This window comes from Cynocephalus volans, chromosome 7 (assembly GCF_027409185.1).
Source record: "Cynocephalus volans isolate mCynVol1 chromosome 7, mCynVol1.pri, whole genome shotgun sequence".
Taxonomy (NCBI): Eukaryota; Metazoa; Chordata; class Mammalia; order Dermoptera; family Cynocephalidae; genus Cynocephalus; species Cynocephalus volans.
Genome location: NC_084466.1, coordinates 161,466,195 through 161,491,400, shown reverse-complemented (window position 1 = coordinate 161,491,400; position 25,206 = coordinate 161,466,195). Strand labels below are relative to the sequence as shown.

The 25,206-nt window shown below is 55.6% G+C and overlaps 1 protein-coding gene across 1 annotated transcript in view; it reads right to left on the bottom strand.

Annotated features, from left to right (window-relative positions):
• INPP5A (inositol polyphosphate-5-phosphatase A) overlaps positions 1-25,206 on the bottom strand; it is a 219,460-nt gene that overhangs the window by 40,533 nt on the left and 153,721 nt on the right. The window contains exons 7-9 of the mRNA XM_063102348.1: positions 19,856-19,908; positions 17,896-18,015; positions 7,546-7,630 (exon numbers count right to left, since the gene is read on the bottom strand). Of these exons, the coding sequence (XP_062958418.1) occupies positions 7,546-7,630; positions 17,896-18,015; positions 19,856-19,908 (258 nt within the window). The remainder of the gene's footprint in view (positions 1-7,545; positions 7,631-17,895; positions 18,016-19,855; positions 19,909-25,206) is intronic.

Below are 25,206 nucleotides of genomic sequence, written 5' to 3'. Positions count from 1 at the left end.
TCAAGGCGGAGGTCCTCCGCCACCTCCACGAGAAACCCTCACACAGCGAGGGTGCCCATGCCACCGAGCACCTGCCCACTTGGTCAGCACCACCCTGCACTTTGGGAACATACCGTCGGCAGGCTGTCACGCACATTGGTCAACATGCCTTCTTGACACCTTCCACCACAAGCAATTGTGCCACTGTCCGTGAACACTCAGAGTCCATGTCACGCTCTTCTCACCTTTACTCTGACCTTGGGCAACCTGAAAACCCACCACATAGGTGACCCACCCAGGATGAAGGCTGCACAGATGGCCCTGAAAACACGAGGGTGGAGGCCAGTGTGTGGCCCTCTTGTTCCAAGCAGACGTCTGCAGGTGCTAACGTGGGTGTCTAAACATGGCAACCCAAGACACGAGGCTACTGTGGGTGGGGAGGAAACAGGGCCAGTGCTCAGAGCCAGGTCCAGGCAGTGGCGGGGAGGTCTGACCCCGGGACTCTTTGAAAGAAAGGCTCAGGGACGGAAGAGCGTGCTCAGGCTGCCCCCCTTCCTCATAGCACTTCCAAGTCCTCTGGGCCACCTCCTTCGAGGAGCCACTGAGACTGCGCCTCTCAGGTCCACCGGACCTTTCTCTATTCACCACACAGACAGTTCTGCCAAGAGGGGAAGCACTATCGATTTTAGGGACTGCCCCACCCCACCCAGCCCCCCAAACACCATTTGAGGACCCTATGGGACACCTACGACTTCCAGCCAGGCCTTGCCCACAAGAAGACCCAGCCCACGATGTGCCCCCAGCTGGCCTTTAGCTAATACTCAAATTGCACAGAAATGGCTGCCTTTGAGTCCAAACACTGCCTCTCCTTTAAAATGCAAACACTTCTAAGAAGGGTATCAAAATACATCATAGACACTTTAGCAGAAAGTAGTTTCTAAGGTGGCCTTTAGATTCCCAGGGAGCTGGAGCAGAACGGAGGAGCAAGTTGGGAGGGCCTGGGACTGCACGGCTCTGCTCAGGGGCAGAGGCTGGCAGCACATCTAACAAGGCCCCACTGCTGCCGGCAGAGCGGACTCCTTGACAACCCCCCTCAATGTCTCTCTGCACGAGGACCTGTTCTACGCCAGCCTCCCAGGAGCACCTTGCTGAACTTCCTCTGGTTTCCACAAAATTTCTATAAAATGTTTTTAATATTAGAAACTCTTTTAAAAAGCCATGGCATGCCAACTAGCAGATTTTTATTTTCCAGAAGGGGTGCTTACATGGCGTTTTAAGATTCAATAACCTGGGCCGAGCCCGTGGCGCACTCGGTAGAGTGCTGCGCTGGGAGCGCAGCAACGCTCCCGCCGCGGGTTCAGATCCTATATAGGAATGACCGGTGCACTCACTGGCTGAGTGCCGGTCACGAAAAAAAAAAAAAAAAAGATTCAATAACCTAAGTTAGTTAAGTTAGGCAGCTTAACTAATGCTGCTGAATTGATCACTAGCAAAAGAATGTGACCTTATCCAGAAATAGAGTCCCGGTGAGGTAGTTAGTTAAGGATCTCAAGATGTGATCACCCTGGAGTAGGTTGGGCCCTGAATCCAACGACTGGGTCCTCACAAGGAGGGGACAAAGAAGCAAGGAAGATGCCAAGTGAGGACGCTGGCAGAGACAGCGGCAATGTGCCACACAGCCAAGGGCCACCTGGGCCACCTGAGGCTGGAAGTGGCGGGAAGGGTCCTCCCTCGGAGCCTCCGGAGGGAGCTCGGCTTGCCACACCTTGACTCTGGACTTCTGGAACTGTGAGAGAGTAATTGTGTGCTGTTTAAGCCACTCGGTCTGTGGAGCTTTGTTACAGCGGCCCTGGGGATCCAGTGTGCATGGTGACATCGACACAGTGTAGGAAAGGACTCCACCTGGCCTGTGTGCTCACCATCCACTTGAAAGCAAACAGGCAATGAGCTGTAACTTTCTCAAAGGGCTGCATGGGTCTGAGGCCCACAGGGACGTGAAGAGGTGGTATCAGGGGAGTGGCCAGAGAGTGTCTCCCTCACGGGTGGGCACGGGGGGTGCCACGCTCTCTACTGGTCATCAATTTCCTCCCAGGGTCAGTTCCAGGACTTCCAGGAAAGGTTGGACCTTACTTTGGAAAAAGTTAGGACTCCTGCTAGCTGCCTTCCCCAATTACATCCCTGTTCAGGTGAGACCAGGTCCTCAGCTCCCCGTGTGCCCTGGAATCCTCATCAACAGTAGATGACTGTTGATGTAGCCATGAGGGGAAAACAGTTTTTAGATACATTCTGCACCCAGTTGTAAGTAAAGCAAACCTAGTGGAAAATATGAATTACGATTTTTAGCACAGAGTTTTGTTAGGACCATTTAGTCAAGAAGAGGCTACACCTTTGGAATTAAGGATTTTTATTTGTCAAATCAACAGCTGCCTATCTAAAGGTTTTAAAGAGCCATGTGGCATGAAAACGCTGGAAATTATAGCATGTGTCTTAGACATATCTGTTATCTATTGGACAAACAATCCAGTTAAAAACTATTGACTTTCCTTCCACTCCTTCTCAACTGCCACATTAATAGCACCGAATAACAAATCCCTGGTTTCTCGAGGGCGAGGGGCCATAAACCAGAGTGTAACTACTGCGTGAACGGCCGGGCCAGGCGGAGGCTGGGGAGGGCGGGTGCCAGCATGGGTGCCTGTTGTGGAGAGGCCCCACTCCGGGAGAGCTGCAGGGCCCCTTCCCAGGAAGCAGGGCGGGGCTCTCCTTGGTGGAATCTATATCCACTTAAGTCATGTCCAATTGCAGATGACTCTGGAGAGGACTTCTGCAGACAGGGAGGCCGGCTTGGTGGCCAAGCCACACAAGTCCCCTCCACTGCTACCAGGTGAGCATAATGTGCTTGTAAGTGACAGCGCCTCCACAGTGGCCCTGCTCCGTCCCATCACCTCACAGAGGAGACACCGAGGGACAGCTGCTGCTGGAACTTGCTGCACCTGATGGGGGATGGAACCTGACCGCTCTCCCAAGACCCTTCCAGACCTGTGAGTACTCTCCTCTTGCCCGGGAAGAATGGGCCCAGCTCTTCTGCTGCCCCGAGGGGAGCAGCTGACATGTCGGGGCCACAGAAAGGCAGCTGGGCATGTCTCTGAGCTGTGGCTGTGAGCAGACAGAGGACACGGTGAGCATGTGCCAAACGCCAGGCTGATGCACAGCAGGTCCACGTAGGACACTCCCTCCAGCATGGCAGCATCTGCATTGCTGCTAGAAACGATGCACACCTGCTCTGCCCAGCACCGAGCCACTAGCACTGCTGCTGTACAAAACTTGGGTTAGAGTGGAATGAAATGTAGAATCTTGTCCCTGCTGCCCTGGGTGCCCACTGGTCTGTGTCCTGGTGGCTGTGGTGTGGGTAGAGTGGCCAAAGTAGACACAAGCCCTCGCACAGAACGAAGGTGAAGGGATACACCCGATGGACAGGCAGCGTGGTCAGGACCACGGGCAATGTCCAGGCTGGCTGTGCCTGTGGTGGTTCTGCCGGGACCAGGATTGCCTTTGTGGCTCTGTGGAGGAACGCTGGCCACAGAGCCGGCAGAGAAGTGGTCTCCTGGCGGCAGTTGTGCACAGAGTTCTGGAGATGACTGTTCTCCTGTTCTTTCATTAACTTGATCTTCCAAGACACGTCGATTACAACGCAAGTTTCACGTTAGTTGTTTTAAACAGTGTGCTCTCAGAAGCCACCTCTCTCCATACCCAGAGAAGCCCTCTTCCAAGCAAAGCCGACCCACCACAGTTTCAGTGAGCGGCAGTGGAGCCCGGGGTTGGGGGATGCAGCACACAGGGAGGATGCGGGGACCTGAGCGTCCTGCCATAAGATGCCACATGCTAAGGAGCCACCAGCTGCTCAGCCTTACCCTCCGCGAGGCGGATCTGCTGGTGAGCCAGTGACCAGAGGTGAATGACACATCCCGGATGGATCCTGCCACTGGATGGGACACTGTAATTTCAAACAATTCCCCAGGAACCTGGGAGTGGCCCTGTCCTCACTTAAGTTATGTTGGGCTCTCAGAACCTTGAATGTCCTCACGAGAGGCTCAAACTGCTTGTGCTCCAACAGGCCCCCGAGTGCTCATGAAGCCACAGGAGATCTACATGCCACATCTGCTCTTTCCAATGTCCCCATGGCCCATGCACTGCACTGCACAACACCGTGCCACAGCCATGTCCCACTACCCTGCCTGGAGTGGTCCTCACACCCCAGGACTCACATCTGCCTCGTCGGTCCCTGGGGCTCCCAACACCACTCACTGAGGGTTTCCTAGGAAAGCAGCCAACACGGCCTTAGCTAAAGACTCACATAAAATGCCTAACATAGGGTATGCGGGTAGTTTACTGTGTATTAACTGACCTCCTTGGGGGGGACCACATAATGCACAACACTTACAATTTTTACAAGTAGTTAAAACTGATGCTTTGCCACCTGATGTGGCACAGGCACCACAGGAGGTGGAGCAGATGGTGGCGCTGCTGAGCAGCCTGCTCTGTCCCACGTCACATGCTGTGTCTCCCTGGCCAGCACCAGGCTGGTCTCCCTGATGACCTACGTAGCCGTGGCAGGCAGGACGCCAGTGCTGGGGGCAGAGACAGACATGGAGTCCGTGTACCCCTCGGAGCCCAGCAGACCAGCCAGAGGGACCAGGATGAGGCCAGCAGATCCAAAGCAGAAAGGCTGAGGGACGCCAGGGGCTGTAGGTGTCCCACAGGGGTCAAGAAGAGGCCAGACGATCGTGCTCTGTTGTGCTCCATCTAAACATCTGCCACTTGGGGGGATTATCTACTTAAAAAGGCACTTTGAATAATTCCTTGGCTATTCTGATGGACTTCCATGGGAATGTGATAAAGGATGAAGACCTCCTTTACTTTCCGGGAGGAGGCAGAGCTGAGGGCTTATTACCTGTCGGATTCGAGACTGATACCTGTTTACCCTGGAGCTTCCGGGCCACGTCGCTGGCTCTGAGGGTCTTGATGCTCTCTAGTGACTTTCCAGAGAATGCAGCAATTCCCAGGAGAACCTATCACCAACCCACAAAACAAACAGCCCCTCAGGCACACGGCCATTAGCACTCACAGTCGCTGGCTGTCTGACTTTACAAGTCTGGCATGAAGGCTGCTTCAGAAAAAGGTCTACTTGTCGGAGGAAATTTCTGACTATGGCCTCTTCCCCAGTCCTGTCCCACCTTCATGTGCAGCCACCTCCATCTATCCTCGCACTCCCCCTTTACCCACAACCCCGACACCCAGGGCAGGTGTGCGTGGGGCCCTATCTTGCTTTCTGTTCAGGGTGAAACCTGGGCAGGTCCTGGACCTGAAGACAGCGGGATCAGGTGCCCCCTGAGGGCATTGTGACCACCTGCGGGGCAGGAGCCTCTTTCTTTAAGAAACAAGGCCAGTCTCGGAGATCAGGCAGAGCTGCTGAGGGTGATGGGCCAGTTTGAAGGTGTGTGCAAAGCATTCTGGGTGGCAGAGGCACGAGCATGTGGTCAATGCAGAGATGCTGCATGTCCATCGGCAGACCTAGTTGGCTGCCAAGTCCCCTCCAGACACGCATGCCCTGAGGCACCTGGCCTCCTACAGCCACAGCCACAGTCAGGCCCAAATGGGACGCTTCCTCCCTTTGATAAGAAACAGCAAACCCTATAATCCTTCAAATGAGTCATCTTCCACCTCAACCCAGCACATTCCCCTCAGACTGAGATGCTGGCGTCCCCAGATGCCCCCAGTGGCCCTGCGTGCTTCATGCCTCACCACGGCCAACCCACCCAGTCCAGCAGCTCAGTGTCCTCAGCCGAAGGGGTAAATTCAGAGCGCACGCCTGGTGACAGTTCTGACCTGAGTCCGGACGGGTGCCCTTTTTTGTGATATTTGTTCTACCAGGGAGGAAAGGCCACGTCCGCGGCTCCTCTGACCTTTTCCTAACCGCTGGGCGGCTCTGGATCGATCGGCTCTGGTCTTCAAGGGCCTTTCTTCACCCTCCTGCTGGCCACTCCCCGTCAGAGCGGAGGCCTCTGCGTGAGCAGGAAAAAGGAGGCTTTTCAACCCCCGGTGGCTTAGCAGGAATGGGGGAGTGTCCTCCAGCTTCTGCGGTTCCTGGGCTGTGTGAATATCCCGGAGAGCGGTGGACGCAGGGACAGAGACCTCAGCAAGGACGGCACACCTCCCGCCCTTCAGAGGGGTGCAGGGCGCACAGGACCCTGATATCAGACTGCTTAGCTCTGCAACCTCCAAGTGAAGAAAGACCCCAGCAGAATGAAATAAAGGATGCTACAGTCCCCATTGGAATGCCTGCTTTTAACAGCGACATGCGGGCCACAGCCCCTCCTCTAGTCAGGTGAAGCTGTCACTACCGGGAGACTCTGAGCACTGAGGAAGACCCCCTGCAGCCAAATATTCACACACACGCACGCTGTGCGGCCTCACGTGGTGAGCTCCATCAGCTTAATTAAAGCAAAAATGGGGTTTCAACAGCACATAACTCATCTCTGCCTATCAAAGGGAGACACAGGGTGATCAAAAGCCTACTCGGTTCTGTCTTTAAGGAATGATTTCCTCCCGAGGGTGAAGATTAATATGTGGCAGTGTCTGGGAGCGAGACCGCTAACGGGAAGACAGTGACCTCAGGGCTGCTGTGCCTTCATTCTGTCCTTATCGTGGCTATCACATGTGGACCCTCCCTGGCATGGGGCTAGTGGGTGGCCTTGCCTGCTGCGTACCTCCTGTGCATGTGGAAGTTGACAAATCCCAAGGTCACAGGAGAACCCCGAACCGGGAGAACATGCCTGGGAGCAGCAAGAGCTCTCAGCCCCCATCCCAGAAACCAGAAGCCAATGCCAGCACCCACCTGCTACAGACCTCACCTTGGAGAGAAGCCCACTCTTGTGCCGAAGCCACGGGTCTTGCCTCCCACTCGGTGACACCCAGTCACACAGCTCTCAACCTCAGCGCCACGCTGCTGGCCCTGGGCCAAGGTTTTCTGGCCACACTGTCACCCCAGGACCCCCAAGAGCCCTGGACCCCAGCCCCATGAGCACATCCAGGAGCCACCATGGCCTCTGGGTCCATAAAAACCAAGAGATGTTAACAATTCATTAAATCAAGCAGAATAACTAGTTTGCAGACTGATAAGGACAAATTTAAAATGAGCTTCTGTAGTTTTTACGTGTGCGATGAGAAAAAACTGTCTGAAATACAGCCGGAAATAGTCAATCAGGAGCTTGACAAGCTCAGCCTGCAGACACTGAGGGAACAGCCCTTCAGCCGTTCCTCCTGAGCTGTTTTCTTGCTTAGGGGCTGACGACAGAACCTGTACACTGTGGCTAGCAACTACTTCTATAAAGTTCTGAGTGACTCCACTTTACTCTAATTCCAAGAAAGATCCCTTTTTGAAAATAAAAATGGTAACCAGTGACACTGACGACGACACTGCAATCATCTGTGGGAACAATGTCCTTCCGTTATTTTTCTTAGAACAATTCAAAAGCATAACATCTGACGAGGTGGAAGTGCAGTGCCTACCTCTACGACGGACTTGGAATCCAGTCGGAAGTTGAAATCGCCAAAGACAAAGTAGGAGACTTTCTCGAATCGCTGATCAACGATTCTGGGGAGGAAGGGAGACGTGGTTACTGATGCGCTGACGCCCACACCGCTCACCCACCAGCAGCACCTCCACCTCACTCCCCACCGCGCACGTCCTCCTGTCTCCTGCTGCAGGGAAACCCCGGCGGTCACTCTTTGCACCCCCAAACTCAGCACAGAGATCACCAACCAGCACACGTCCACCAAAGAGCACTCAGTGCCGTCCCACACAGACACGCGTGTGCTGCCATGACGTCCAGGAAGAGGACAGGCAACTCTCACATGGTGTCCTCACGGGCGGGGCCAGGGCAACACGAGAACAGGGCTGCGTGCTTGACTCGGGGGGGTCCGTGCAAGTGCACGGGCTGCAAAGATTCCTGCAAGAGGAACGTCCAGGACCGCAGGCAAGCACTGCCCAGTGGTGCTTCCGCAGGGCCTTTGGGCGGCTCCTCCCGGCAGGAACGTGTGCTCAAGCCTCTTCTGAAAGTGTTGGACATTGCAAACTTATAAAGTAACAGAGATCTTTCCACTGAAAGACACAGACACGGCAAACATCTGCTGTCCTGCGCAGACATGAGCCTTCGGGAAAGCCAACACCCACTGACGCACTCGAGCCCAGACACTCCGCTCACCCCGCGCCCGGTGAACATGGCTTGCTTCTGGGACCCCGTGTGCAGGCACCTCCTCCTCAAAGGGGATTCAGAGAAAAACCAAAGCAAGGCCAAGCTCCAGAGTGATTTTGCTGAAGTACCGACTGCAGACAGGAGGACTGAACACTTCCTAGAAAGAAGCACTTTGAATGTCAAGACATTCATCTTGTTATAATTGGTCAGTATCTGCCTATTAAAAAGCACAGGAGCACACACATCCCTGACAAATTCAGTGTAGAAAATGATGAAAACGTTTGTGTTAACAGACCAGAGCTTGCTCTCTGTTTCCCTCTTCCCACCCTTGGGCTGCACTTGGCACTGGTGCCTACTAAGGTTGACGTAAACATTTAATGCACGATTGTGGAAGTGAGGACACGTTTCAAGTGCAGTGTCTTACATATGTGTGCGTGTGGTACGTACCTGTGTCACATCTATGGAAAGCTGACTTCTCAGCATGAATTCTTCCTCTACTCACATGAGCACTAGCACACTAACTACAGAGTGGACGGCCGCTGAGGGATCCGTACACAAAGCAGACAAGAGTGAACACGGGCCCAGCACTTCTCAGTTACTTCCTGAGCCAAATACATTTGGATTCAACCTCAGCTCTGAAGAGTTCAGCCTACTCTAGTACGATATGCTGAAAACAACTCCCAACCTCTGAGCTGGAAAAAGAAAGTTCCTCCTGTTTTCCACAATCAACGAACATTCAGAGGGTGGGCAAAGCCACTGGACATCGCTGCCACCACGCTCAGTCCCCTGCGGGATGCGGGCCTGGGGGTTACACCAACGCTGCTGCGGAGGGCGGCTGTGGCCCACAGGACCCACGTTCAAGGGCAAGCAAGAATGCCACGACAAAAAGTGCGTGCAAGGCCCCACGGCGGCCCCCGTGCAGTCAGACATGGATGTGTGTCCAAGCTGGGAGCGTCCTGATTGTTTACCAGGAGCGGTATCGAGCTTAACTGACCAGCAGAAGTACACACCACGCCAAGCGTTCATTACACAAGCAAATGACAGCTTGGCTAATAAACAGAACTCATTTCAAGGCAAATTCTTTAAAAAAACTAACAAATCTCAGATTTAACATCTGACTGAATAAACTTTGAAAAGTTCTGAGTGTTCAGAGAGGGAGAGAAGATGCTGTGCCCTGGGCCCCTCCTTCCCACGTCGTCCCACAGGCAGTCCCACATCGACCCGGGGACCCAACTGCTTCCGCATGTCTAGAATCCTCTGAGACCATCATTAGAAACCTAAACTTTGCCACCCTTCCTGGCCCTGCTCTTTTTGATATAATAGCCCCAGCCAATTAATAACCAACAACATCTCTGAAGGTCACGCGGCAAGATGAAGGGCTGTCACGGGCCAGGCAATCACCTGAGTGCCCAGCCGGCTGCCCTCACTACACTCACTTTTAATTTCGATATAGTGCCATTTGGACCAGGAAAAAAAAAAGTTGTTTTAAAATTAATTACCTTGTCAGGAGCTATTATGATTAAAAAGTAGGTCCACATCAATATCATCTGCCTAATTCAAAAAGAGAATTACAAGAAGTGCCATAAAAATCAATTTTTTATGCCTTGAAAATGGTGTCTCTTTCTGTTTTGACAGGTGATTTCACTGTGTGACAGCACCAGGCTGGGAGGAGGTGCTGGGCCAGGAGTGGCCTGCCGACGGTGCATCGAGCAACAATGTGGTCCCACGACGGCACGGCAGATTAAAGGCCTCCAGAAGAGAGCCGCAGATGACATGCTCGCAAATTTCAACATGCCAACTGCGGTCATTCTCTAACGGAATGGGAACCGGGAGTGGGCTACCCAACACCCCGTGAGGGTCTCAGCGCCGCAGAGCAGGCTGCAGGAGCGCATCCCCACACGGTCCTGCTGGAGCCACAAAAATAACAGACCTGCATTCTTTATGCCACAGGAGCTGGCACAGTTTAGAAAGCAAACTTAGCCACGAGACGTCAGTCATATCTCCTCCAGCAACTCTAACACACCAAGAAGCTGCGTTTTCCCTTTTTTTATTTTTTAACCACTGAATGTGATGCTAAAATCTTTGGCACTGCACTTTTAAAGGGATAGTTTGTACAATTAGGAACTGACTAAAGTCGGTTTGTTTCTCTGCTCAATTTTAAACAGCAAAAGCATCAACACCTGGTTAATGGACACAAAGAATGATTACGTTTTATAATGATGAATATGCTAATTATCCTGATTCGATCACTACATATCGTACACAAGTACTGACAGTTCACTCTGTACCCCCCCAATATGTATAATCAGTTAAGCTTTAATACAAAGCAAAAACAAAAACCAAAAGCAAACATGTCTTTTAGAATTATCTAACCAATGACAAGTTTCTCTTAACTTTAAAACATCTCATTGAAGGGTCCACTGTGATGTCTCTAAGCCATTTTAATTACCCCCACCCCCCAGTAAGTACATGGCCCGTGTGCTGTCACCTTTCCACGACCTCGCTATTCACTCTACCCTGCCCTGTGCTGGGCACAGGCTCTGTCTGAAGCCCCCAGGGCTGGCCTCTGGCACCACAGGACGGGCAGTAGAGGGTCTGAGACACAGCTGAAGCAGAGACCGAGGGGGTGCATCAGCTGTAGCAGCAATATGACGTGCATCGTCACTGGGAGCAGTATAAGTCTGGGAGCCCCTGCAGCCACCCAGCTGGACATCAGGTACAGTCTCAGCAACCAGTGTGCTTGAGGGGCCTCCTTGACTGGCCAACTGACTCCCATGAAGCACACTCCCTGCATGAATGTCTCTCCTTCCTAGCACCCCAAAAATTCCCTGACTTCCACCCAGCACCTTCCTGCAAGCCGCCTTCAAGCCAGGGTCATTCTGAGGCCACTGACTTCCACCCGGTCCTCGACACCAGCACAGCCAGGCTGCCCTAGGCCCCAGCACACAGCTCCTGCAGCAGGGCAGGGGCCTCTTGTCCTTCATCCCCCAGACCCAGGCCAGGCAGTCCAGGTGGTGCCAGTGCCGAGCCCCAGAGTATCTCAACTGCAGTGGGGGAAGCAAACTATACAGCCACCTGTGAGGAAAATGGCCTGGCACAGCCACTGAGGCTGAGACCATGACGCAAAGTGACATGACGTTACTGCCTCGATGTGGCAGAACATGGAGAGAGCATTCAGGCCGAGTGAGACTTTAGTCAGTGAGGTGCTGATTACAACACCCACCACCTCCCAACCTTCATCCACGCCAACACTGCTCACGCTTCTATGATGCCACCTCCCATCTCAGCTGGCTCGTGGCCTGAATGCAGTGCATAGCTGTCAGAATGACACCCAGATGCCCGGCTATGGGCTGAACCATGCCCTTAATTCATACGCTGGAGTCCGACACCCCGAGGTCCCTCTACTGGAAGCAGGGCTCTTGATAAGGTCCTTAAGGTTAAATGAGGCCAAGAGCTCGCCCCACCCTCCACCTGCCAAGGACCCAGCAAGACAGTGGCCATCTGCAGGCCAGCAAGGGCCTCACCAGGACCAAGCCCTGCGAGAGCCCTGACCTTGGACGCGCAGCCTCCAGAGCCGTGAGGGATGAACACCTGCGGCTTGTGTCCTCGGCACTTCGTCGTGAGCCCAAGCTGTCAGGGTGGCTTCCCAATGCTTGTCAACCTAAGACACAGGCTCCTTCTGATACACAGCCCAGCACCCACACACAGGCGGAGCTGAGTGGGAGCCCACCTGTCCACCCGCAGCAGGGGGTGGTGCCAGGCCTCCTTCTGGCAGTCGCCGTGTTCTAAACAGCATCACCACCTGAGTGTGCTCCTTTCTCACGGAGAACCATGTCTTCAGACTCCACTTAGATGCCAACACCACGTGTGGCACAGAAGCTCCTCGACCTGTCATAGCTGCCTTGTGCCTCAGGCCCCCGGCAGGAAACACAGCAGCCGGACCCAGGGAGCAGACCGTGCCTGCGTGACCTTGGTACCCATGAACGCATGAGCAACGCCCAGCCGCACCAACTGGCTGGGTGCAGATGGGTGAGGGCGAGGGTTGGCGAGGATGTCCTGCCTGTCAGCAAATCCGGAACCACCCCACCTCAACAGGACTGTAGGGAAGCTCAGGTGGCAGATCTTGTGACGGTGCCACAGCTGAGGTGCAGCCCCCAGAGCTGCGTCAGCCCTGCAAAGCCAGAGCTGTGGCTGTAGGTCGAGGGGTACACAGCATGCCCCTCATGCAGCGCTCAAAATATCACCTGTAGACATGCACACGAGCAAAAAAAATCGCACGTGTAACACACACACACCTGCCTCCGTGTCAGTGTATAACAAAAGCACAAAAGTGTGCATGCACTTTCAACCGCACAACAGAAGCACACACAGAAGCAAAGGCACCACGTCCGCGGCCGCTGCGGGGAGTGAGAAAGGCTAGGGATGGGGAGCTCAGGGGCAGTGGCGGGTCCACGTGTGTTACTTCTCAACCAAAGGACAGACATGGCTTGGTGTAGACGGCTCATTACCAGAGCCGTGTACAGTTGCCTGGGTGCTCAAAACTGTTTTCAATAAGACAAAGGATACACGAGTGTTGCTGATGTCATCGGCCACCTGAGACCCAAGGCATGAAGAACTCGTTCTGTCAGGACTGCGCCAGGCTACACAGGCTTCACTGGGCATGCTTCTCTTGGGTGCCGTGGAGGCGTGGGCACAGGCCTGGGGGCTTCAGGCTGGGCAGCTGCAGAAACGGCAGTGAGCACTAGCTGGGCAGCTTGCAAGGCTCTGGGTTTGCTGCTGGGACTCCATGCTGCACCAGGTGGGTTCCAAACAGACCCGTGGCAAGCCACCGTTCACGTCCAGGCTTGAGGATGCCTGATGCGGATGCGTGCACTGACAAAGGTGCCTGCAGCTGGCCCTCCAAGGGCAGCCATGGCAGCAAACCAGCACAAGCACCAGCCAGGGCCTGGCGCGGTCCAGATGACCTGGATCCTTAGCACCAAGTCTGCCTTTGCCTAGAGACGCGGTGGCTTTTCTTTTGCTTGCTGGACAGCCAGGCGAGTTCTGGGAACGGCCTGAAGAGGAACATTTAGGTTGGAGGGTCTTTGAGCAGGCTGACAGCTGAGTGATGACCATCTATAAAGCCACAAAGGGGACTGTGTGGTGCGGGCACCACACCACCTCTCCCTGGGAAACTAATTGCTCTGAATTGTCCCAAGGAACATTATTTTTCTGGCAATCATCTCCTTTGAATGCCCAAAATGAGCATGAAACAACTCTTTTGACTGGACATAAAAGTTAAATGTCCCAATGTTGATCAAATTAACTTCAGCGCTGTGACAATGGACTGTATTTGTGAGAAAATAATGGGGGACAAAGGGGCGCTTCATGCCAGGACTTCACAGTTGTAATGTAAAAATGTTCTGTTGAACTAGGCCAGGCACATTTCAAAGGGAGACAGAGAGCCCTGTCACTTGGGGAAAAAATCTCATTTCACGGGGTGAAAGCTCAGGAAGATTCCAGGACATCTCAGCGATTGGCGCCTCAGGAAGGCCAGCGTGGAGCTCTGGTTTAATCCCTCCAGAGCCCCGGAAGAGCTGGACTGCATGTCTGTGAGAGGGGTTGAGCCTGCCCTACTGCCGGGGCCTGGTGTCAGGTGCCTCCCAGAGCCAGACAGAGGCTGTGAGCCGGCACCTGTCGGGTAGAAGGGGACCCTCAGGCCCTGGGTCAGGGCCTTGAGACTTCTCTGAGCCTGGCACTCTTCATTAATTAGGGATTTGTCTTCTTCCTCAACCCTTTGTAACAAAAGATTTGAAACAAAATGTCACGACTAGCACGAAAAATAAAGATTTGTGATAAGAAATCCAGATGACTGGCTACACATCATTAACGTCAAAAGTGGTATTTTATAACGCCTTTTCAATCGAAAAAGTTACACTCAAGTTGCGGCAGGGTTCCTGGGTGCTGGGAAGGAGTGTGCCCTGTGTGTGGCATCCCGGCGCTGTGTCCTGAGTGGGACAACCCACGAGCAGGCGCTCCACACGCAAGCTGGGGCGCAGGGTGGGCAGGTGCTTCTAAAAATTTAATTCGGAGTTTCCCTCTGTTTTTTTCCTAAAAAACCTTTTTATCTTGTAATAATCCTAGACTTAGAGAAGAGTTGCAAAGACAGTACCAGGTGTTCTTGGGGACAGGGGCCAGCTGCCCCCTCCTGGGTCTGATGCCACATGCCCCTACTGCTCGGATGGGGAGGAAACCCACGGAGCTTTATGGGGAGATTAAGCCAGGAAAACGCAGGCTCCCCCTCAGGAGCCTTCTCGCTGTCTCCTGCGTCTCAGCGCACCCGGCAGACAATGCCCGTGGTGGTTCCCAACGCTGTGAATGAGGCACTGTTGGTGGCAGCATCCATTCAAAGGGCCAGCACAGCATTGTCCTCCCCAATCAGCACGGCAGAATGCAGTCTGCTGGTGGCTGCCAAAAGGTTAGCAGTCCCAATGAAAGGACGGCCCATTATTCACGCTCCTGCAGTGCTCCCCTTTGTGCAGGCAGCCCAGCCCTGCACGGTGGAGGTCCGGATCTGCGGCTGGCTGAGCTCGCCACAGAGGCATTCATGGGAACGCAAAGACACAGAAAAGTGGCCCAAGAACCCAAATGCGGTTTTCCTGGCGGCCATGGAGGCATGGCGGTGTAGGGCAATGACACATTTTAATGCCACACCACACTGACATCCTAACCACAGTCACCAAGACTGAATGGTACAGTGGAACCGTCTTGGCCCTGGGCTCTGTGGGAGGTCCCCAAGAAACTTGGTGCTACAAAGCAAAGGACCAATCAGGCCGGAGAACCGCCCCCGGCTGTGCTGTGGATGGGCCTTATCCATGGGCTGCTCCCAGGAAGGCTGGCGGCAGAACTCAGGGCCCTGTGCCCGGGTCCAACATTTCTGCGGCTCCTTGCTAAAGTGAGACAAGATGTTTGAGGGGAGGCCCTGTCAACTCAGTGCCATCCTCGGGGCTTAAGCTTGCTCGGGGTAGTGTTAGCCAATTTTCTACTCCACGAGCAGGAGGGCAGCAAGGCTGCTGTGGGGCCTCGCTACCAATGTGGCAATGCCGGGTCCATAGTCACAGGCTGTCATTAGTCATACTGTTGGTGACAAAGCACCTGAGCCCATAGCCACCTGCTGTGTCCTCCAGCAGTGGCCAAGACCTCAGACTTCAGGCTGGGTCACCTACACTTGGGTGTCAGTGCCAGCTCTGCTCAAGCAAGGGGGCTGGAAAGGCCCCCCAAGGAGCGCATGGCCATGTGTGGGGTGAGGGCCAGGCCCTCAGTGCACAGCAGTGACAGCAGAAGCACGAGGCCTGTGTCCCATGTGCTCGGCTCCCTGCGAGGATGCCACAGGTGGTAGCAGGCACCAGGGCACTCCCTCATGCTAGAGACAAGGCAGGGAGAGGTTGGACGGACCTCAGGATGGCCTCAGGCTCACCCCTCTCCTACCAAGTGGGGAGGTTTGGTCTCCGGGGGTGATCTGCTGGCCACATGCCTGGCTAAGAGCAGCACAAGGATGGAAGCCCGCCTTCCGACTCCCTGCGCAGAGCGCCCTCCCATGAGCCCCAGGAGGAATCCAGGAGGAACGTGAAGGCAGTGGGTGAGGGGCTCATGAGGGCCACACCAGGCCCAGCTCATTACAGACACAGGTGATAAAGGAGAGACCCAGCGGGCACCAGCTCCATCCTGGAGCGGCACCCATGGACAGAACCCAGCCGTCCAACTCCTCCCCAGCACACAGCACGGAGCTTTGACACACACACATGCTCACACACACAAATGCACACATACACACATGCCTGCACATGCTCACACGCATGCACACACACACACAGAGAAACATGCACACTAATGCACAGCATATGCACACATGCTCACACAACAAACACAATCACACACATGCTCACACATGAACATGAGTGTATGCGCACACACGCATGCACATTCGTACACATGCACATGTGCTCACACACATGCTCCCCATCACACACACACATACACACACACACACGCACACACACACACATTATTTTCATGAGATGCTGTGAATCTCTGCAACCAGATGCTCATTCAGGGACCTCCCAGGGTGGCTGTTCTCCTTTGTGATGCCACCTGACTCCAGGGACCCTCCCCAAGGGCACCCCATCAGGTCCCAAGTCTTGCTGGGGCAGAAATGTGTCCCCTGCAGTCCCCAGGGATAGCCTTTGCCAGGACTGGCCCACCCAGCCCTCCAGAACCTGATGGTGCCACATATGACTCGGGGCAGGGGCCCCACCACCAGCCCCTTCCCGTGGACTTCTCTTTTGGCCAGAAACCTCCTCCAAGGCAGCCTCCCAAAGGCTCAGGGAGCACCAGGCACCTGCCCCGGCTTTTCCTCCTCTGGGGGTCCAGCCTGTGCCATACCTGACTGCTGCCTCTGCCCACATGGCCACAGGCAGCCAGGTGACCGCCCCAGAGATGGGTGGTGGCTCCGGGGCGGCTCAGCCCTTCTACTTGGCAAAGGCTTAGGCTCCTCCAGGAGAGTTGGCTAAAAGTGCTGGGTGACGGCTGTGTGCCACAGGCGCAGGGAGGAGGGAGACGGCCACAGGCGCAGGGAGGAGGGAGACGGCCCCAGGCAGAAAGGTAAGGGTCTGACAAGGCAGCTGGAGGCTGGCTGCCGAAATGTGGCCATGAAGAAGAGGAGTGTGAGGCCCTTGCACGTGTACCCAGAAGCACACGGGATGCTCCTCACGCAGGGGGTGGGCGGAGCCCCTTAGGAAACAGTCTGGGGCTCAGGGGGTGATCAGGTGCCACCCTGGGGTAGAAACATGCATCTCGGGCCTGTGGAAAACACTGTCTCAAGGCCAAGGTGATGGCTCACTGCCACACAGCCACAGGGGTGCTGGGGGAGGGCTTCAGTGTGGGGACTAAGGAGAACGGGCAGAGGGGAAATCCAGACAACACGCTGCCTGGACTTAGCCTCAGCAGCAGGCAAGACGGTCAAGATGGACATACCCGGGTGGTCAGGTTCCTTCTCTCCCAGACCACAGCCCATCAGCTCTGACCCTGCCAAAGGTCACATGAGGTGTCACAGACACAGGGAGGAGAAGCCAGGGCCACTAGAGCACAGGCAGTAGGCAGGGACAGGCCCTTGAGTTCTGATGGTCACTGAGGCCACCTGGCCGGTGGAGGGGACAGAGCTGGTAGGGAGGTACTGCTGTGCTGGGCAGGCAGCTCACTGAGCCCACCCCACACAGGCGGGGGTCGGTCTATGGTGCCCAAACCCAGATCCCAGCAGCTCTAGGTGTTGCACAGCATGGCTGGAGCTGTGTGGAAGACAGCCCATGGCCTGCAGAAACCCCGGGAGAGTGCGTGTTTGAGCCCAGAGCCAAGTGTGACCATCAGGGTTCTGAGACACACCAGCATCGCCACTCACACCCCACCACATCTCCCCACAAAAGGCAAGAGAAAGACGGGAGCAGTCCACGCTGGCGCAACTGCGGAGGGTGCTACGCAGCCCATGGGCGGGGCATAGGAACATCACCACCTCGACGGGTCAGCATTCGCAGGTGCCACTGGCAAACCAGCAAAGTGGCCCAAAAGAGTAAGTTGTAATTACTTTTGGAAGTGGTTGGGGTGGGGAAGAGCAGACAGACCCGGCACCTACCTGTCGAGCACGTAGCCCAGGGCCTTGTGCCGGATGCCTGAGTACACAGAGGGACTCGTTTCCCAAGCAACTAAATTGGAAGCATCATGGAAAAGATGGACGTTCACCAGGTCAAAGGCACTGCAAGCAGAAGAGAAAAGGACACAGTGACCACTGTGGACGCCGCAGCCACACTCCCAAGGAGCCCCTGGCTGCACCCCAGGAGAACTCAGATGAGCAGCTGGCTCCTGAGGGGCAGCCTGAGCCCGGCTCTGCCCACGCTGTCCTTGGCTGCTCCAGGCTGACCCAGAGTGTGTTCCTTCCCGGCCGGAGGACATGAGACCTTCAGTTAAGTTCTTAATACATCTCTACAAATGCAGTTACTCAGGCCAAGTGAAAAGCAAGTGATTTTACTTCCAAGAAAAAGACTTAAACCTGGTTACAGAAACTTTCCTCAAGCTGCAGGGAGAACAGAGGAGCAGGGGCCCCAGCTGCCTGGCTCCTGCCAGGGCACCCTGTCGGGGTCCACAGCACCAAGCAAGGGGCAGGGGGGCGTGGGGGCAGGCAAGCAGGCTGCTTCATTCCGCTCCCCAAAAGAAGCCTCTGAGCTTACAGCCCCGAGGAAGACCCTCAGAAACCCTGTGTGCTCCGTGTCGGCCTCCACGTCCCTCCACACACGGGGACTTGGCGAGGCCAGAATCTGGCCAGGGTCAGCTGTCCCATACCCTGGAGAGCCCTTCAGCACCTCCAGTGAGCACCAGGCGAGGTCAGCAGGGTGGCTCCAGCACGATTCTGGATCTATCCCATGGCTCTTGCTTCCCATCACGTCCTCACAGGCCCCAAGCCCCAAGCCCCAATGGGACATGCACGCTGGGCCCCACACCCCTCCTCCTCAGCAGTAACGACAATGAATGAGAGCCTGGGTATGCGCCCTCCTCCAGCGCATGGTCACCAGCCCTGGACGACCCGATGACCCTGCCTCCCAGTGTCCCTGTGAGGCCCCTCCCACATGCACAGGGTGGTCCCTGTGGCCAAGGGCAAAGGGGAGCAGGGTGGCCACTGCTTCCTGCGTTGGGTCCCGGAGGCTGTGGCTCTGTCTGGGCTGCCTCCTCCGCTCCTCGCCCCTCTCACTCTCTGGGATCCTCACCCCAAGCAGCCCCAGGGAGAGGCCTGTGTGGTGTACAGCCGAGGCCCCCAATCCACAGCCCAGCCCTGTGAGTGAGCTCAGAAGTGGATACTCTGCACCTTTAATGCCTCAGAGGATAGAGCCCTATGGTGACCTGGGCCAGAACCACCTGCTAAACCACTCCTGGAACCTGAGCCATGGAAACCATGACCTAATAAAGGGGCTAAGTTAGGGTGATCTGTTAACTCCTGCAGCAGAGCTTCAGAAAACCCATGGGAGGACAATGAAAACACAGCATCCAAGTGGGCAGGTGGGGGGGGCACTTGGACATGCTTCTTACCCTGTAGAAAAGGCGGGCCCCACCACTGAGACCACATGCACCCATGGGAAGTCCAGGCCTGAGCTAACCAAGTCGGAGATGGTTCTACTTTATCTGTGCTCAAACGCCTGATAAAACAGGCCACCAGGCCATGTTTACACAATCTAACTCGGCAGCTGTGGGACCCACAAAAGGACGCCCGGCTCTGGCCTTCACTTGGCATGGCGCTCTGGCCAATGCAAGTCTCAGGCTCAGGGGAGGGACCAGAAGGCCTTGGCTGTGTCCTGCACTTGTGCTGAGTGCCAGGACCTCTACCTTACAGGGAACAGGGGACAATGCTCTGCAACCTATGGCATCACCCGAAACAAAAAAGGTCAAAGAAGGACAGAGTGGGGGTCGGACAGCCAGGGGTCTCTTAAAAATCAGCAGAGCCTTTGATGAGACATTTGTAACCAACCATTTGTGCAAAATACAAAAGAAGGGTAAAAACATTCTGAAAATAGATGAAGCAGAGACAAGAACACAGCGTGACTCACCAGTCAGCAACACACCATCGCGTCCGGATGAAGCCTTTTCTCGACCACTTGCACTGAAAGACAGACAGGTTACCCAGGTGAGAGCGGAGAAAGAGCAGAGAGCGACGGGTAGCTCACACACGCCCGGAGGGACGTGCGAGATGCTGCTCCAGACAGAGAACAGCGGTTCGACTTTTCAGCGTTCAGGCTGCTCTACTAAGAGCTGACGCGTGCACTCACTGTACAGGTGTAGCTTTTCCAGTGAATGCTTGCTTGGGCGGTTCCTGCTCAGCCCAGGGGAGGAAAAGGTACAAGGAAAATGACCACCCACTATCTTTGGAGCCCCCGTGCCTCCAGACTTGGGGTACACTGCTGGGAAGCCACGTGTCGCCCGGGCACTGGGTGAGGATGTGGCTGTGTGAGCATCCAGACGGAGGTGCAAGGCCCCTGCTGAGCCACAGCACCTGCGCAGCCGCTCCCACCAAAGCTCCTGGTCAACTGGCAAGGCCACCTGACCATGAAGGTAACCATGAGAAGTGTGATGCTGGGGCAGGGGAACGTGGCCACCCACCCAGCACTGCCACAGGGCACGGGGCCTCTGCACAGCTCTAGGACCAGCTCCAGTGCAGAGCCTGTGCTGCAGTCTGAACATGTCCCCCAAATCCTCATGCTGAAATTTAACAGCCAACGTGACGGTACGGAAAGGTCCTTAGGAGGCGATTAGGTCATGGGGCTCCTCCCTTGTGAACAGGACGAAGGCCCGTAGGAAACGGGCTTCGCGCAGCGTCCGGGCCTCCTGTTCCTCCTGCTCCTCCGCTCGTATGCCATAAGGTGCCATCCTGGAAGCAGCGAGCAGCCCACAGCAGACGTCGGACCTGCTGGTGTCTGGACCCCAGACTGCCCAGATGCAGACCGGTGAGGAGTGAGCTCCTACCGTTCACAGAGCGCCCAGCCTAACGGTATTCATGGCAGCACAGGTGGACTGGGACAGCTGCTGACAAAGGCGGGAGGCCGACGAACAGAAGGCAATGCTCGCTTCTGCCACGTTTTCTCTACCTTCCTAAACATCACTTTGCTCTAGAATCTCAAAGACGGGCCCCGTTTCCCACATTATCCTCTTGTTGGGCCTGAAGTGAGGGAGTAGGGCTGAGAGGGTGACAGGGTGAGAGTGGTGGTGGGGGGCGTGGGGCAGGGCCCTGCACGTGGGCACCGAGGCTTCCCGTGCTTCCTTCCCCAGCATCACTAACCCAAGTGCTGCTCACACTCACACGGGGCATGTGGGCGAGAGGTTCTGTGCCTGTGCAGCCACTGGCCACTCAGGGCTACCGGGCACTACCCTGTGTGACTGAAGAGCTGAATTTCAAATCCTATTGTATCTTAATTTTAATTAAAACAGCCACATGGAACAGGGTAGCTTCACAGCCTCAGCAGCTTTGGGGGGGACTCCTGCCCAGCATCCCCTGCAAATGGTGGGAGGCCCTGGGAGGAGACCCTCCTCAATCCCAATTCATAAATACCAAGTGAAGAAAAACAGAAGCTGCAGGAACGTCAGCCCACCAGGTCAGGTACCGGCCAGTGAGTTCCCTGCAGGAGCCCAGCACCTGGGGGACACTGAGCCGTGGAGACACCACAGAGCGCAAGGGCTTGGAGGCCCATCCCCTCCACTGAGCACGGGCCTGCGGTGCAGGTGGAGCCGCACGGCACTGCAGCTGAGTGCTGGGAAACACGTGCTGCCCGCATGAAGGAAGGCTCCAGAGAGACGGCTCTGGAGGTTAGAAAAAGAAGGTGCCCCTTGACAGCACACCCTGTGAGCCGTGTCCGTGTCTGTTTTTACTCTCCCTGATAACCACACTTCTTGGGACAAGAGCCGTCCAAACACAGTACCCACCTCTTCCACTCCTATTCAACCCTTAACAGCAGTGTGGTTGCAAATTCCAACATTCTGCCCCAAATGCCCCCTTCAAGGTCACCATGACCTCCATGTCAAACTCCTGCAGACGCCTCTCCACAGTGGCTGACCTCCCGCCTCCCCCGCTCAGGAGTTCGCCACCGCGGGCACTGGGGCGTGTCCTCCTGCCCTCCACGCCGCAGATGGGGACACCCCCACCTCCACACTGAGGCCCTTGTGCACATCGCACTGTCGGTCCTCCGGCTGTCGTTCCCCTCTCTGGCAGTTTCCAAGGCCTTCTCTTTGTCAACGTTCTGAAGCTTCACCGAGTTTAGTATTCAGTCTGAGAACTCGTGCCTCAGTTAATTTAGGAAAACTGTCTCTTTTTTCCAATATTGCTCCCCAGTTCCTGGAATTTCTTTCAAATGAATATTTCAGCCTCTCAAGGGGCCTTCATGTCTTTTCTCTGCTCTTTCCTATAAAAATTAAAAACATACCACCACCCACACACCCCCCGTGCCTCCCTTGGCTAGGTCCAGAAGAACTCCTTGCACACCTGATCTTGGACCCGCGCTCGGAACGCACCCGTGCAGGACTTGCTGAGCTACCTTCGCAGTTGTTGCCCACAGGCTCTTCTCCACAACACCTTGCTCCTAAGTAGGTGCCCAAAGTCTTGGCCAGCTAGTTCCACAAAACCAATTCTATTTGGAATAGATCCACATCTGGTGTCTGTCCTGGTGTGCAGTCTCCACTGAGCATTCGGCCCCTCGCCCTCTGTCTTCTGCAGTTCTGCGGGTGCCATGCCTAGAGCCAAGTCAGGAGTCCCTACTCTCTGGGATGTGGAGGTGACATAGGTGCACTCAAGGGGTCTGCAGGTAGATCTGGCCTTTCCCCTTCCAGGGGTAGTCTTTCTCCTCTTACTTCTACAGTCCCAGGCCCTAGGTGAGTAGACTTTTTAAAAAAAATAACAAACTTTATTTTCCAGAGCACTTTTCAGTTTAGGGAGGAATTGAGCAGAAGCGACAGGTAGTTCCCATGCACTCCTCCCGCATGACACACACATGGCTGGACACTTTGCTCCTGCTCTGCAGATCGAGGTGGCCAGCATCAGGCCATACTGCCCACTGGACAACAGGGCCCATGCAAAAGCCCCCAGACATGGGTCACGGTTTCCCCAAATAAGTGGTGTGACAGCTTCCAGGTGTCACTGCCTCAACGACCTGTGGCTGTGGGAGGGTATGGCGGGCTCATCCATTGGCGGTGTTGGATATATACCTCTTACTCCAAAATGTGACCTCCGGCACCGCGGCAGCTCTCCCTAGGAGCGTTTGTGTCTGTTTAGCGTAAGTAACTGTGTCAGTGATGAAAACGAGCAAACAGAAGCTGGCTGTGAGGAGGGGCTCTGTCCTCCCGGCAAGGGCGCCCTGCTGGCCAGGACACTACTCGATGCTCAGAAAGTCCCCATGGCAGGATTCCCGCTCTTCTTGCACCCTGCACTCAAGAGAGATCACCTGCCGCCTCTGTCTGCAAAGCCTTTCCTCCGCTTTCCACATGTCCAAGTCCATCCTGCGCTCCCAGAAAGTCTGCCCACCTGGAAGCAGCCAGAGCACCTCCTTTCCCATGGACCCGGTCAGGCGTCCACCATCTGTATGCCTCCTCACGCCATCTGCATCCAAGCCTGCCAGGCACGGCCCACCCTCTGAAGTGGCAATGGTGGCAGTGGGACTGCCTGGGCTCCAGTCCCAGCTGCGGGGTGGTGGGCACAGTGAGGGAGGGCAGAGCCCACATCGCTGGGTGCTGCAAGAAGGGGCTCCAGCAGCAGCCACAGCCGCAATCCTCATGTCCACCCTGTGGCGGGGGTGGGGAGAGTGTGCCATCGCCCCATTGTACAGGGTGGGACACTGAGGCTTCAAGGTGAAGAGCACGCCTAAGGTCACACAGAAGATTTGGGTTGTGGTTGCAGGACCCCAGTCCTGAGCTCTCAGCACACAGAGGCCACTGTGGGATAGGCTAACATGCCTGGTGACAAACTGTGGTCAGCAGATGCGGGCCTCTCTTCCACCAGTGCTGGAGCAGAAGGTGGTGACATCTCTCCAGGAGAGAAGGCACACTCCCACCTGACAATGTCCCATCAGGGCATCACCACAGGCACCAACCTGGGTGCATCCTTGGTCTCTCCTGTCCCATGTGACGCTTCCTGATTGAAGGTGGGAATTGGTTGGGAGGATCATTCTTGCTAATCTTCACTGGTTGCCTGCGGAACTAGAATCTGTAGCACAGAGCGGCCTAACGTGTTAAGGGTGAGCCTTTGGTAATGGTGCAGGATGACGCTGAGTGTGTGAATACAATCACAGGGGTCGGTTCCCTAGAAACCACCTCCGATCCATGGGAGAGACCTGGAGTCCACTCTAACCCTAAGACGGGTGGAAGGGCCCATGCCAGACTTCACCATAGGTGACAGGACCGCACATGAGACGCGGTTGATGAGGACCATGAGAGCCCTCATCCATGGTGACAGGACCGCACATGAGACGTGGTTGATGAGGACCATGAGAGCCCTCATCCATCTCCTCACCGATCCCATTAAAGAGCCACCTGGCCACGGAGTGCCCAAGTGCACAAGGACGCAGAGTGACTGCAGGGGAGGGCAGTCTTGTGAGGCCCTCCAGAAGAAAGGCGTGTCTGGAGGACAGGAGGTGCCCAGCAGGAGGAACCAAAGGACTCCCTAGCCCCCAGGGACATGCACCAACACAAAGCCCTCCGCCAGCACCCGGCTACCCAGGGGTCCATATGACTACTCCCCTCCCCCCTCCCCTCCCCCTCCTCTTCTGTCCTCCCCCCACCATGTACCGCTGGCTGGACTCTCACTCTGGCCTCTAGGGCTCCCTGGCACAGGCCTTGCCCCAGATGCTCCTCCTGGGTCCTGAACCCCATGGCCGTCAAGGCTGCACCAGACCATAACCCCTTCCTCTGGACAAGTCACTGGAGGAAGGGGTTCTGTCCACTCCGTTCCCTCCCTCCACCACATGCGCCTCCCCCAGCACACCACGCACCACCACGTTAGACCGCAATGTCTGACATAGAATCTCCACGGACACTTCCATCGGCCCCAGCAGCCCCCTGGCCAACTCCTCCACATCCCCTGAACTCCAGCGTCAGCCCAGGTGGACACATGCCCACCCCACCCCAGCACATCTGTAACCCACTTCTCAAGTCCATGCATCGTCCACTGCTCCTGCCAGGACATGGTGCCATGAGGCTGGGGTCTCATCTGTCCTGCTGGATCCAGAGCCCCCAGTGTACATTTTGCTGGAAGAGCCAAGAGAGGTGGTCCACCACTGCAGAGGCAGCATGTGTGCCATATGAGGAACAGCTGTCCCTGGGCCACCACCCGCCCAGTCCAGAGACACAGCAGGCAGGAGGACTCAGGAACACGGAGCTACCACAGGTGCTCCTCAAAGTTCCCACGGCTCAGCTGAGACCC